Here is a 14,852-nt window from a genome sequence, read left to right on the forward strand (position 1 = left end):
TTTTGTGTCATTATTTTTTGGTGTTACAGCAAATCTACAAAGATATTACAAAATAAACAAACACAGCAGGGTAAACACACATTGTCTGTGTACATATACACACACACGTGTAGACAATCACTATTTCTGGCAGCCTTGTATTTATTCACACTGTCTTGCTCACATTGACATGAGCACAGTAGTTAATCCTTCTCTCTGTGATGTCAAAAGGAGATTTCACTAGGATTATGAGATATTAAATCCATAGATTATCCAATCAAATCACAGTAAGACCCCTCCCCCATGCCTAAAATCATCCCATCAATGCATATACACACACATACAGATGTGCGTGCACACACACACACACACACACACACACACACACACACACAAACAAACACACACAAACAAACACACACACACACACACACACACACACACACACACAAACACACATCCATGCATTTATTGAATGTGGTTATGTGGGGTGAGAGGCTAGCATTGGCAGAAATGATGTGTAGATCCTTGTTAATCACATATTTATCTCTTCTCTGCCTTCTCTCTGTCTCTCTCTCTATTTCTTTTCCCTCTCTCCCATTTCTCTCCTCTTGCCCAGCTCATACCAGTTCATAATCTGTCCCTTCCGCCCTCTGTGTCATTACAGTAACAGCTAAACAGGCTGCAGTGAGAGAGGGCGAGTGACACATATCTGTTTTCTGTTTTCTGTACCATTTAAATCCATTCTGACTGTCTGTCTGTCTGTCTGTGTGCCAGAGAAGCAGTGACACTGAGCGGTAAATACATCAGCGGAGAGGAAACCATCTCTGTCTCTTTCAAGAGCGTTTACAGGAGGAGGCGGGTGGGGGGGGTGGGGACACAAAGACAATTTTCCCTCTCCGCCTCATCACACACAGTGCTGGTCATTGCATCGCACTGGTTACTAGGCAACCTGGCATCCCTCGTCCCCGCCGTCTCCTGGCAACGAGACCTGCGACCATAATCAACCTGCCATTCCCATCCCCCTCTCTCCTCCTCTCCCTCACCTCACACAGACAGGCACAGACACTGGGAGACATAAGTCAATACATCTGGATGTATGTGTGTATTCATATTTCATAAACTAAAACCATAAACCTTAAACACTCAGATTCCAACAAAGATAAGCAGAGCAACAAAGGCAAACACAAAAAGAAAGGAATCCACATAAATAACCAGCGCTCAAAAATGTCCCATTTAATTGCGCACACACACACACACACACACACACACACACACATACAAACATATACACACGTACGCGGACGCACACGCTTTCCTCAACAAGTTATGTTTTCTTACGTATTCAATTACCATCGCACCTGTCAGCATTGTATTGTTATTTGTTATATTAGATGATGGTTGAGTGGCTCAAAATCCAATGGTAGCCGTTGTCCACCCTTCATGCGTATTCATGCGTATCACTAAATGTTTATTTTTTTTTAAATACATTTACATAGGCTAACATGTTTAATCCTGTGTGGTGAATAGATCGTAAGACCCTAGACATTACACATGTTAAGCTAAAACCAATAAGGACAAGGTGCAATCATGAGTAAAACACAAATGTTCACAGCCTTTCTATTATTTTCCATTTACAAATGATCAAAACTTAATTAAAACCGTTGGCTTTCATAGCAATATCCGTTGAAAAGAAGGCCTAATCCTTACTGCAGACAGTATATACAAAATATGACAATATACTCATGTGGGCTCATTTTCAATGCTAATCAAGATAACATGGAAGAGTTGGCTAATGAATATTGATTGCATTGATGCATTCATGGGGGGGAAACAGTCAGTGAGGACCAAGGTGAGAGCAATATGCATATTCATGAAGGTTGACTGGCACAACTCTGATATAAAGTTGGTTTGCTCAAAGCTAGCAACATGACATACTAACTCATACCAGGCTACCTTCTTAACAACGTAGGCATTGTTAAAGTGTAGGTCGCTTAGCCAAGCCCAACATTACTAATGAACAATAGATCTTTTTGTTCTTAAAGTTTCACCAGGAGGGATGGAAGAGGGGGCGGAGTCAGGTCTCTCACTTTGCATATCCCTCTCTGGTGAAACCTCTGGCTCCTCCTACCTGTCTGTGCTACCTGTCTTATACATTGTAGAACCATTCTTGATTTTTAAAGATTTTCTGCAGCCGCCAAAATATTGTGCCGTCACGTCAAGATCAAAACTACTGTGCTAGTCATACAAGTCATACAATGTAATTAAGAAATTTGCTGGAAAGAAACTTGAAAATCACTTTATTGATTGATTTATTGTTTTGTTAAATGAATAGTCATGACTGGTTTGACGCCAAATATTTAGTCTGTCAAATTGTAACCATGATGACTTTTTGACAGTGCATGTTTCAGTCAGGCTTCATTTTATCATTCCTATAATTCCTTGCAAGTTATCAGACGGATCAGTGTGTAAGGAGTCGCGCTATCTGTCATACGACAAATGACCTGTCAGTGAATCAATCAAACACAAAGAGACAGACATGTCCCCGCTTGTACTGATCAATAAGGCATCATCAATGAATCTGTCTTCTGTGTCAATACTGCTAGACAAGCTCTGTTTGATGCTCTGAGAGAGAGTGAGAGAGAGAATTTCTCTTATTTCTGTTCAGTATTTCTATTAATTTAGAGATGCACCCGAGGGCATCTCTAAATGTAGCTCCACACCTGATTCGAAAATGATGTTGCCTATTTGTTCTTTGTTTGAAGTGTTGGTTGAATAGACAGACATCATTTATGTCAATAGGGGTTTGTCCACATTCTGCAAAAATTGTCCTCTTTGAAGCATTGGTTGAAAAGTCATACGTAGCCCTGTGTTTGTCCACATTAGTACAAGGCTAGTAGTCCTTGGGCCAAACCCCCAAATTGAACATTTCACTACCAAATTCTGGGCAAATCCTAGATGTGATTTTCTTATTCCTATACATCCCTAGATTATGTTTTGATATGATAGACCTTTTGGATTGGCAGCTTATTAGTAGTTATCACCTCGTAAAGGTACGGAGTGCTTTTTTCAAAACCCGAGTTTTGCCTAGAAAAGTCCCCTGCCATATATTGCTCCCCTTCGTATGATTCGCGCCTAGCTGTGGTGTGGTTGTGATAGAGACATGAGCCTTTTCATGTTCTTTATGCGCCTGAGTCTCCTAAACACGTAGAGACCAACCCCGAGTCGATCAATGATTCCTACGATGAGCTATGGTAACTTTCCCGCACCTACCCCCTACCGATGAATGCCTACTTTTTGCGGTTTTCCGGAGGTATTGTGCGGTAGGTGCGGGAAAGTTACCATAGCTCAGCGTAGGAAGCTCTGATCGACTCGGGGTTGGTCTCTACGTGTTCAGGAGACCCAGGCGCATAAAGCTAACTTGGCTCATGTCTCTATCACAAGCACAGCCCGAGCTATGCGCGACTGACGTGAAGGGGAGCAAAATATGGCAGGGGACTTGTGGACCCGAATGCAGGACACTGAGGCGGAGTCAGATGAAAGGTCAAACCCATGGATGGGTACATTTATTGTTTTCTGAATTTGTATGTTTAAATATACAAATGATACATTATCTACTTAAAATATGCATTAATTTACATAGTTTTCCAGAATAAAAATCTAAAACAAAGTGCTTAAAACAAATAAAGTGTGTGTTTACCTCCTCAAATAAATTAACTTAGCCCCAGCCAGATCCATATTTAGAGGTAAGTTACCTCAGGTAACTTTAGCTAGCAAGCTAGTTTAGAGTTAGTGGTAATGTATAGCTGGTTAGATAACGAAGCGACCTTGGGTTCCCTGAAAGGTGCTATATAAATGCAAGTTATTATTATTATTATTATTATTATTATTATTATTATAACTAGCTAGCTAGTTTTTTCTACCATAAATCATCTCCTGAAGCCACAACCATCTCCCACTACTGAGGCTACAGAGCAGCGATGTAACAGCTTCATTGACTTTTTCAGATCCAAGGTCAACAACATTCGCTCTCTGATGCCCAGCTCTTCCTCTCTGTCTCCCTCTGCTACCAACCCCTCGCCTGGGAGTTTGCCATCTCTCCCATGTTTCACAGAGGTTCAACAGAGCCACATTATGGAAATCCTTAGAGGAATTAAATCATGCACTTGCGCCCTGGACCCCATTCCCACTGCTCTGCTCAAGTCATACACCAACCTTGCCTTCCTGTCCAAGGTGCTAGTGAAGGAAGTTGCTTCCCAACTCCAGGATCACCTCAAACACAACAACCTGTTTGAAAGATTTCAGTCAGGCTTTCGCTCAGCCCACAGTATAGAAGCGGCTATGCTAAGGGTGACGAATGAACTGCTAATGACATCCTCCTGGACCTGACAGCAGCATTTGACATGGTGGATCACACTATCCTCCTAGAGCGCCTCTACACCACCATTGGACTCTCAGACTCTGCACTGAAGTGGTTTCAGTCCTATCTCTCTGGCAGGACTGAATACGTCTCACTGGGAGGATGCAAGTCCAGACTTCTCCCTGTTACCTGTGGTGTTCCACAGGGGTCTTTTCTCGGCCCCATCCTCTTCGTCGTGTCATCACCAGATATGGGATGTCTTTCCATTGTTATGCTGATGACACACAGCTCTACATTAAAACTGCCCCAAGCCCCTCTGCAGCCATGTCATGTCTCACCACCTGTCTTGAGGAGATAAAGGCATGGATGAACAACAACTTCCTTCAGTTAAACAGTAACAAATCCGAAGCTCTTCTTGTTGGCACCCTACACCAGGTTCAGTCTTCGCCCATATCACAGCTCCCCTTCGAGGGTCAAGTCATCCCCTTCTCCTCCTCAGTCTCAAATCTGGGGGTTAGGTTTGACCCTCACCTGACCTTCAGTGACCATATAAAACACCTGTGCAAAACCTCCTTCTATCATCTCAGAAATATTTCCAAACTCCGTCCCACTCTAACCCTGTCAGATGCAGAGAACTTGTCCATGCCTTTGACTACTGCAATCCGCTCTTCATCGGGATTCCTGGCAAAAGCATACAGAAGCTGCCATACATCCAGAACAGCGCTGCCAGGATCCTGATGAGAGTCCACAAATACAAGCACATAACCCCCGTTCTACACTCACTACACTGGCTCCCTGTCTCATTCAGGGTTGACTACAAAGTCCTTCTTCTCACCCACAAATGCATCAACGGACACGCACCTCCCTATCTACAAGAACTCATCACTCCACAAACCTCCACCCGCACCCTCAGGTCTTCAAACTGTTTGCTCCTCCAGGTCCCCAATACCAGGCTCCGCACCATGGGGGACCGAGCCTTCTGTTCGGCTCCGCCGTGCCTGTGGAACAGCCTTTCTAGCCAGCTAAGGGCAGTACAGAGCCTGTGGAACAGCCTTCCTAGCCAGCTAAGGGCAGTACAGAGCCTGTGGAACAGCCTTCCTAGCCAGCTAAGGGCAGTACAGAGCCTGTGGAACAGCCTTCCTAGCCAGCTAAGGGCAGTACAGAGCCTGTGGAACAGCCTTCCTAGCCAGCTAAGGGCAGTACAGAGCCTGTGGAACAGCCTTCCTAGCCAGCTAAGGGCAGTACAGAGCCTGTGGAACAGCCTTCCTAGCCAGCTAAGGGCAGTACAGAGCCTGGACTCTTTTAAGACAGGCCTTTGACTGTTGAACTGTGTTCATTTTTGTGATTTATTTTGAGATTCTTTTGAATGAAAAGTGCAATACAAATAAAATGCATTATTATTATTTATAGTTAATAACACTTTAGTTAGCTAGCTAAACTAGCAAAGTAGCCTGTTGTGTACCCAGGCTTGAGACAGGGTTTTATATTGTAGTAATATTAATGTAACTTAATTTACATTAAATTTACAGAAGATTCCTTGTTTGTAGCCCCTCTGTTGTAATGAGATCTGCCCCAATTACTGCACCCTGACAATATTTTAGTTTAGAATAAGGTTGGTAATTTAATGTCAAACTAGATGTATTCCTCTATTTCAGAGACCCACATCATCAGCAGTAAGTGTAAGTCTAATGATGGATCCAACTTCAGGTGAATGCAGCAGCAACCTGCCAAGAAAGCGGCATGGACAGCATCATCCACTGCTCTGATGATGGACAGCATCATCCACTGCTCTGATCATGGACAGCATCATCCACTGCTCTGATCATGGACAGCATCATCCACTGCTCTGATGATGGACAGCATCATCCACTGCTCTGATCATGGACAGCATCATCCACTGCTCTGTCATGGACAGCATCATCCACTGCTCTGATGATGGACAGCATCATCCACTGCTCTGATCATGGACAGCATCATCCACTGCTCTGATCATGGACAGCATCATCCACTGCTCTGATGATGGACAGCATCATCCACTGCTCTGATGATGGACAGCATCATCCACTGCTCTGTCATGGACAGCATCATCCACTGCTCTGATCATGGACAGCATCATCCACTGCTCTGATCATGGACAGCATCACCCACTGCTCTGATCATGGACAGCATCATCCACTGCTCTGATGATGACTCCAACTCAAACCTGGTGTCACCCCAAAACCTGGACTTATGGAGAACTTTGTTGAGGGCGGCAGAAATCAGAAAACATCTCCCAATTTTGGACCACACCTACCACCGGACTCCATACACCTACAGCTTTCACTGCCTTGTGGGCTAAATAAATGTAACTGTTCATCTGCCTCCGCCTCAGTGTCCTGCATTCGGGTCCACTCCCGTACAGAACGTAGGCTAACACACATTTTAAATGACAGCAGTCCATACTTTAAGAGGGGATAAGGTATTAAACTACCAACAACAAGGTCCAACAAGGTCTATCACATCAAATAATAATCTAGGGATGTATAGTAATTAATTACTGTCTTTATCCAATCTGTGGTCCAAATGTTCTTTAAAGATATGCAAATGAACTCATATTTTAAGTAGATAATACATCATTTGCATATTTAAACAGAACATTTCTGAAAACTTGTAATACAAAAAATTATTGTCTCAATGTAAGTAATCAACTGGGGAAGTTTCATGGTGATATCTATTAGGTAACATGTTTTACCCATCAAAAAGTCCCCGGCCATATTCTGCTCCCCTTCGCGTCAGTCGCGCATAGCTCGGGCTGTGCTTGTGATAGAGACATGAGCCAGGTTTGCTTTATGCGCCTGGGTCTCCTGAACACGTAGAGACCAACCCCGAGTCGATCAGAGCTTCCTACGCTGAGCTATGGTAACTTTCCCGCACCTACCGCACAATACCTCCGGAAAACCGCAAAAATTAGGCATTCATCGGTAGGGGGTAGGTGCGGTAAAGTTACCATAGCTCATCGTAGGAATCATTAATCGACTCGGGGTTGGTCTCTACGTGTTTAGGAGACTCAGGCGCATAAAGGACATGAAAAGGCTCATGTCTCTATCACAACCACACCACAGCTAGGCGCGAATCATACGAAGGGGAGCAAGATATGGCAGGGGACTTTTCTAGGCAAAACTCCGGTTTTGAAAAAAGCACTCCGTACCTTTACGAGGTGATAACTACTAATAAGCTGCCAATCCAAAAGGTCTATCATATCAAAACATAATCTAGGGATGTATAGGAATAAGAAAATCACATCTAGGATTTGCCCAGAATTTGGTAGTGAAAAATGGTTTGGCCCAAGGACTATAGAGCGGAAAGAGCCGAATCATGCTGGGATTTCTCTGTTTATGGAGATAGGAGCAGCGTCCTAGTTTTTGGGGTTTAGTCAGCCAGTTTAATTCCACCAAAGTGCAATATATATATATAGATGTATGTCCATCAGATTAAACACTAGCCTCGTCCTCCTGTGCCACTGAGTTCCCTGAGAGAGCTTGATGAGTCTCATCATTAGAGCCCCTTTAAACTCCACACACACACACACACACACACACACACACCCTGAAAACACTCCAATGTTACTCTGTAACAGATGTCTGTATTTAAGCTGATAAACGTACTGCCTCAATACCCCCCCCCATCCAACGACCTCCCCCCAGCCTTGCATACATTGCCACCCGCTGCTCATTATGTCAAACTTTCATTCATTTCTCCCCCCCTCCCCCAATCCTCTTCTCCTCACACCTCCTCCCCCTCTTCATTCATCCAATTTCCCTCCAATTCACACCCATTTACCTCCCTCATAAATCCAATCTCCGTTCATCATTCACTTCAGTCGACCTGCGTGGCACACACACCAAACCAAACCTCGACAGTGAGGAGTCTTCTATAATACTGGTCCTTTAACCTCCTTTATTATGCACACATTGATATGCATACAGTATGCAAATGCACACACATATGCACACACTCTATCCAAGCACACACACACACACACACACACACACACACACACACACACACACACACTACTATGCACACCGCACAATCACCCCACTAATAGAAATGAGCATATGTGTTTTACTAGCCAACCATTACTCCCTCAGTCACTGTCTTAGGACTACTAGATAGATAGCTACGTACTTTATTGATCCCTGAGGGGAAATTCAGGCATTAGAGCAGCTCAGGCCATAAAACAACAACAACAACAAAATAGAGTGACAACTGAATAATAGGCTAACATAAAATAGATAAAACAAAATAAAGATAGACCACTAGACATTTGGAACCTTATATACAGTAGGTAATATTTAACATCCTACTAGGCCTAATGTATGCTTGTACAAATGGAGATATCAAACACAGAACAAATACTAAGATACACACATAAATGTCCAGATCACTCTTGTAAAAGAGATTTTGAAAAAACAACAACAATGGGACTAACCTGTTAAAATAAAGGTTAAAACAATTCATTTCTAGACTATTCACCAAATTCCTCTGTCTGAATGTTCTGACTCATCATAGCTGAGTAAATGTCAAGCTTAGTCAGAAGTTCCAACAAAAGGAGAAATCTTTACTCTCAGACTGTAAGACATGGGTCTATAGGGAAATGGCTAACACTAACCCTATACCCTCCTTCAAATCCAATCCAGATCTAAAAGGTTTTTTTTTCCTGGCATACACACTCACACTCCACCCCCCACTTCAGTAAAGTCAGTCTGAACACCTGCCCTTCCCTCCCCCACAACACACACACACACACACACACACACACACACACACACACACACACACACACACACACACTTATGCAAGCAGACACACACACACACACACACACATATACAGTACCGTATATATACACTCAGACACACACACACACACTCACTGGAGGACAATCTCAAGTTCTGAGAGAGGAATTATCACGCTAAAACACTAGAACACAAAAAAACTAAACTAAGCTGACAGCCACTCAGCCGAAACAAATAAATGTACCATGTTTTAATAAAAATCCTTGTGAATATGCCAATTTAATAATCATTTGAAATGTGATCAATTTGAAGATTACTTCCACCCAAGCAACGCTCTTGTTTGCGGTACGAAAACAATGTACCATAAAGATATGCTTTCTTACATATTAAATGATTGTCGCACCTGTCAGCATTGTGTTGTTATTTGTTACATTAGAAGATGGTCGAGTGGCTTGAAATCCCATGGTAGCCGTTGTCCGAACGAAACAAACAAAAGTACCATGTTTTAATAAGATCCTTGGATATGCCAATTTAATAATAATTTGAATCATTTTGATTACGGTACACTATATCTACACTCAACCAGGCATTTGACCTGTAAGTGTGGGATGGAATAGCCATGGGGAAAACATTCTATTCAGATACAAAATAATACCAGAAGGACGACACAAAGGGGAGGGAGGAGAAGAAGGCACAAAGACGTGACATTTTGGAGTAATTTGTGAGTTGTTCAATTTCTGTGGTAGTGTTGATCTGTCTCTACAGCAGCTGACCAGACACACTGGTCTGGCAGCAGAGCTCCGGCAGCGGGATGGACAGATATCTCTGGGAGATAACAGGGAGAGATGGAGGGATAAGGACAGAGGAGAGACAAGAGGACAAGGGTACAAGGCCGGCAAAGGAGGAAAGTGGGAGTGTGTGGCTTTTTTCTCTCTCTCTCTCTCTCTCTCTCTGTCTGTTATCTCTCTTTCTCTTTCCATGTCTTTATCTCTCTGTATGGCTCTCTTTCTCTTTAAATGAAATAGGAGAAATTCTCTCTCTCTCTCTTTCTCTCTCCCGTGTCTGAGTGTGTTTTGACATGTGTTTATTTGGCTCCATCCACAGTGGTGCAGCTGAGTCTGGAGACAAGCTCTATCTCCACTCTCACCTGAAATTAAACAGAAGGCCAGGTGCCACTCAGATCACACCATCTGTTCACCCCTCCCTCCCTCTTTCTCTTTCCTTCTCTGTTTCTTTCTCTCTCTCTCTCTCTCTCTCTCTCTCTCTCTCTCTCTCTCTCTCTCTCTCTCTCTCTCTCTCTCTCTCTTCTTTCGTGTTATATACAGTACACTCTATGCCTTTCCCTCAACCTTGTATTGTGAATAAAATCAAAAGCAGTCACATTTCCAACATAGCTCTCACTGGGGACAGAGAGATGAATTTAAATATAATGGGAGATAATGGCACACTTCAGCTCTCTGTATTCAGGTGGTGTGTTCCTGTCTTAGTCACAATTGCTTTCATGTCATTTCTTTGCAGCTTCCATCAAGAGATGGAGAAGTTAATTATTCTTTGGCAGTGCAGGTGCTATTAGATGACAATTACACCATAGCTGGTAATGGTGGTAGGGGTACATGTCTCTCACTCTCTCTCTCACTGTATGTGTGTGTGTGTGTGGGGGGGAGGTTCATCGTTGTGTGTGTTTGGGGGGGGGGGGGGTTAGAGCTGGGGGGTCAGGAGGGGGAGGTTGTTCGTGGACGCTTTTACAAGGCTTAGGGTAAGAAGGTTTGGGAGGGGAGTCACAAGGGAGATAGACGGGGGAAAGAGGGTTTAGCCATGGGGAACCTGCACACTGATCTCCTCAGAAAGGTCAGTGGGGTCACACTACTGTCATGCTAATAATAGGATTTATATTGCTGCTGCAAACCCCCAACCCATCTCCCTATACTCTCGCATCTTACTACTGCTCTGGCTCCTTCCCAAACACTTGACTATTTAGGTGACACTTAACATTGAGTTGTTGCTATACCTGGGTAATATTAACATTGTAATTATTTATTTTTTATTTTTTTACATAATACTGTTATTACAACATTGTATGTATACAACATTGTATGTAACATGCTGTTACACAGTAAGTAGGTTATTGAAATGTATAAAGAATTGAACGGTGTGTGTTATTACACAAGTGGAATAAGAAGCCGTCCTTATTCCTCTTGTTGTAATAACAAACTGCTCAACTTCATTGCTACAGTATGCAATTACACAACAATCACTGATATACAATGTAACAGCTTGCAACACAAAGTTGTTAATAGAGTAATCACAGAGTTACTACACACATAGAGGCAGTCTAATGTAAAATAAAATGGGCTAAAAATAGAAAAGGAGGGATAGAAAAGGGGCATATGAGAAAGAAAATGTTATGGATGGGATGGAAGCTGGGTCGTCGTCCCAATAATTCCTTGCTGTCTTGCATGTAGCGCGTTTCTATAGAGACACTAGCGGCTGTTTGTCACATTACATTCTGCTCTGTAAATGTCACTAGGCTGGACACCTGCTGCCTGGGTATACGCTAATAAATGAGGTTCAACTTTGATTCGAATGTGCAAGTCTAGGGAGACAGAGAGGAAGAGAGAGGGAGGGGATATAAAGAGGAGGTTGGAGAGGTAGAAGTAGAGAAAGACCTAGATAGAGAGATAGAGAGATAGAGAGAGAGAGGGAGAGGGAGAGGGAAAGAGAGAGAGAGAGGGAGAGGGAGAGAAAGAGAGAGAGAGAAGGAGAGAGAGAGAGGGAGGGAGAGGGATATGGAGAGAGAGAAAGAGAGAGAGAGAGAGAGAGAGAGAGAGAGAGAGAGAGAGAGAGAGAGAGAGAGAGAGAGAGAGAGAGAGACACTCCGGCATGCCCCTAAGCTGTCACTTATGACCCAAGACATGTAGGCAGTGTGACTCAAGCACTAACAGGGTGCGTCACTTATGGAGAACAGACCACAGCTGCCTCTGACCTTCCCCCTGGCCACAACAGCTCAGGGGAAGTAAACCTCACATGTCAAAGTGAGTTAATCTTTCCTGTGTCACTGCTCCCTGTGTGGCGCAGTGGGGTAGAATGGTAGAATGTAGAATCACAATGTCACTTGTTCTGCTTTACACTCATGGAACGCAGGCGTGTTCTGTTGAGCGTCACATCTGACTCAGAGAAAAGCATGCACTCACCCCTGGTAGTGTCTTCTGCTCGTGCAGTGCATTCTGGGCCTTGAGAGCAGACTCTCGTGCACAGTATGTCAGGAAAGCACACCCTGGAGGAAAGTTTGAGGGTTCAATATACTCTTATAGAAAAGAAAGGGGAGCAGTATACAGTCGCTAAACTAGACAGGCCTAATATGATTTCCTTTAATTCAATATGTCAGTTATAGTGTGTTCATCCCACTGTAGGCTATAGCCAACTAATAAAGACAACAAGAGTAAGGGGATGGCACAAACAGATCTGGAGGGACCATGATACATACTCTGCATAGGAATTGAGAAGTTTTCTGGTACAGATCTTGCCTGACAGTTACAGCAGGACTATTAACTGTGAACTTGTCTCATTATGGCATGAACGCAAATAGCATTTTGAAAATAGGTTTGAACCTCAGCCTAATGACCTAACTGAAAACAAGTATGCTTACAGCCTAATCGATATCTGGAGGTCATTTCTCGTGCGCTCTAAAGACGTGGCGGGTAATCGTTTCCTTTACCTTTGTGCATCCCCGTGTACTTGTCCTTAATCACCGTCAACTCATAGATCTTCCCGAACTGTTCAAAGATGGGTTTCAGGTCCTTCTCCTCCAGGTTACGGGGTATCTGCCCGACAAAGAGCTTGATTGCGTCGGCTTCCTTCATTGAGACGGTGAGGGGGGGGAGCGACCCGCTGCGTCCCGAGGATGGACAGTGGAGAGGCGGTCAGGAGGAGCGGAGAGGACCCAGACCTTCAGACGAATTTGAGATGATGAGTAGCGGTGCTGGAGATGAGGAGAAAGAGAGGCGTTTAGAACAAAAGTTAAGCATTGGGTGGAACAGGTGAGAGGAGGGGCATATCGTAGGCTTAAGAATTATTCATCCGTGCCTCAATTTACCATAATTTTAATTAAGATTGAAAAAATGGTGTAGGGCCTACGTTAAACGGGTATATCCTACTTTCACCAACGCAAAAAAATATATTAAAATAACAGCTGTAAATTGCAATGGTAAATTTTTGTTATTACGGCTGTGATTGTCATTAGATTATTCTTGTTAAGATGAAAAACAATAGTTGTTTTTAATCGTTTTTAATTGTGAATCGCAATTGCAATTGCAAATAGGACGTCATTGCTTAATTTTGTCAACAACAAAAAATAAAACATAACATTACAATCGAAGGGCTATCACGCCCTGGACCCTCACTGTCTTTGTTAAAATATGTACTGTAATACTTAATGTAGCCTAAATAAACATTGAGCATCGCAACAAGGTCCTTTGTTAAGTCCTCAGTGGATATAAGCTTCGGTGATGTGAGGTTTAAGCCCATACAGTGGCGTGACAATGTCAATGTTTAGCCAGTCTCTTTGGTCCCTTTGTCAAGATAGGGTGACAACAACAATGACTTGAATATAATCGCTAATTTCACATACGTCTAGAGGAAAACAAAATGTTCACTCACTGGGATTTCTGTGATTCTCTTCCCTTGGTCACGGTTCGTTGCGATTCGCACGTAGAGGCTATTTGTGTCTTCTGTCCACTCAGTCCGTCAAATAGGGTTTCTTATGGTTTGTTTCTTTTCTCCAGTTCAATTCATTTGTCTGTGATTTAGGACCCCTCTGAATATTGACAAGTTACCACGAAAGAGCGCATGTACCAAATCCGAGCGACGGTCCTTTATCCCGCACACATATGAGCGTGTTGCTTCTTATCTCGTTGTTTTTGGGTGCTCTTTGTGTACACAGCCTGTTTTCCAATCTAAATACAAACAATAATGACGTATATCTAAAATGTACAATCTTTTTTTTTCTTTCTGGGATTATTCCTTATGATCCAGTATAGCGGAAGGTAACCTATACTGCTTGCCACTCGCTCCCGCTTTGGCTCCTACTCTGTTGCCTTTGACGTCGTAAGCCGGTGTCTCCCTCCCTGTCGATCTCTATGCTCCATCCCTCCCTTGGGTTGTAACAAGCCGTGATGTCTGCCGTTAGGGACTGTCAACAATCCAAACAAGGACTGTCGGCGAAAGCCCTTCCTCCTCCCTGTCTAGTGTAATTGTATGGTGAAATAGCATATCTTTGCGATCTTTTTACATGCGAAATCAAGGCTGTTTGCTTTTCATTTATACTATTAATTGCACAAATACGTACGGAGAGTATATCCTGTGTCCTGTGTAGAACTGTGTTTTCTAGGTTGAGGTTGATCAGACCATTGAAAGATCTACGTAGGATACGTAGTCATTAATTTAAAGGAGGCATTTTTATGAAAAGCCTAATATCCTTAAGATTGGATATGGCTAGGCATAGCCTACTCCTACAAATATATATTACAACATTTAATTAAAACGTAAGAGCATTTCCACAGGACTAGGATTATTGGTGGGGTTTCATTTCTGTCTGTCCTGTTTTCGTCCTTTATCTCATCCATGCCACGCTGACGGTGCCTGACTTCAAGGGATGCAAATTCGTCTTTTGTTCTCGCAGTAGAGCTGGCAGGAGAGCTGGCCGCGGTGCTGAAATGGTAGACGCGGCTGTTGGCGGA

The 14,852-nt window shown here is 43.3% G+C and overlaps 1 protein-coding gene across 1 annotated transcript in view; it reads right to left on the reverse strand.

The window, feature by feature from the left end:
- Positions 1–12,977, reverse strand: part of celf3a (cugbp, Elav-like family member 3a) — a gene marked incomplete at both ends in the record, with an annotated part of 22,971 nt that extends 9,994 nt beyond the window's left edge. Inside the window, 2 exons of the mRNA XM_080531185.1 lie at positions 12,309–12,391; positions 12,833–12,977. Of these exons, the coding sequence (XP_080387311.1) occupies positions 12,309–12,391; positions 12,833–12,977 (228 nt within the window). The remainder of the gene's footprint in view (positions 1–12,308; positions 12,392–12,832) is intronic.
- Positions 12,978–14,852: the final 1,875 nt, after the last annotated feature.

Source organism: Nansenia antarctica (genome assembly GCF_963989245.1).
Source record: "Nansenia antarctica genome assembly, chromosome: 5".
Lineage (NCBI taxonomy): Eukaryota > Metazoa > Chordata > Actinopteri > Argentiniformes > Microstomatidae > Nansenia > Nansenia antarctica.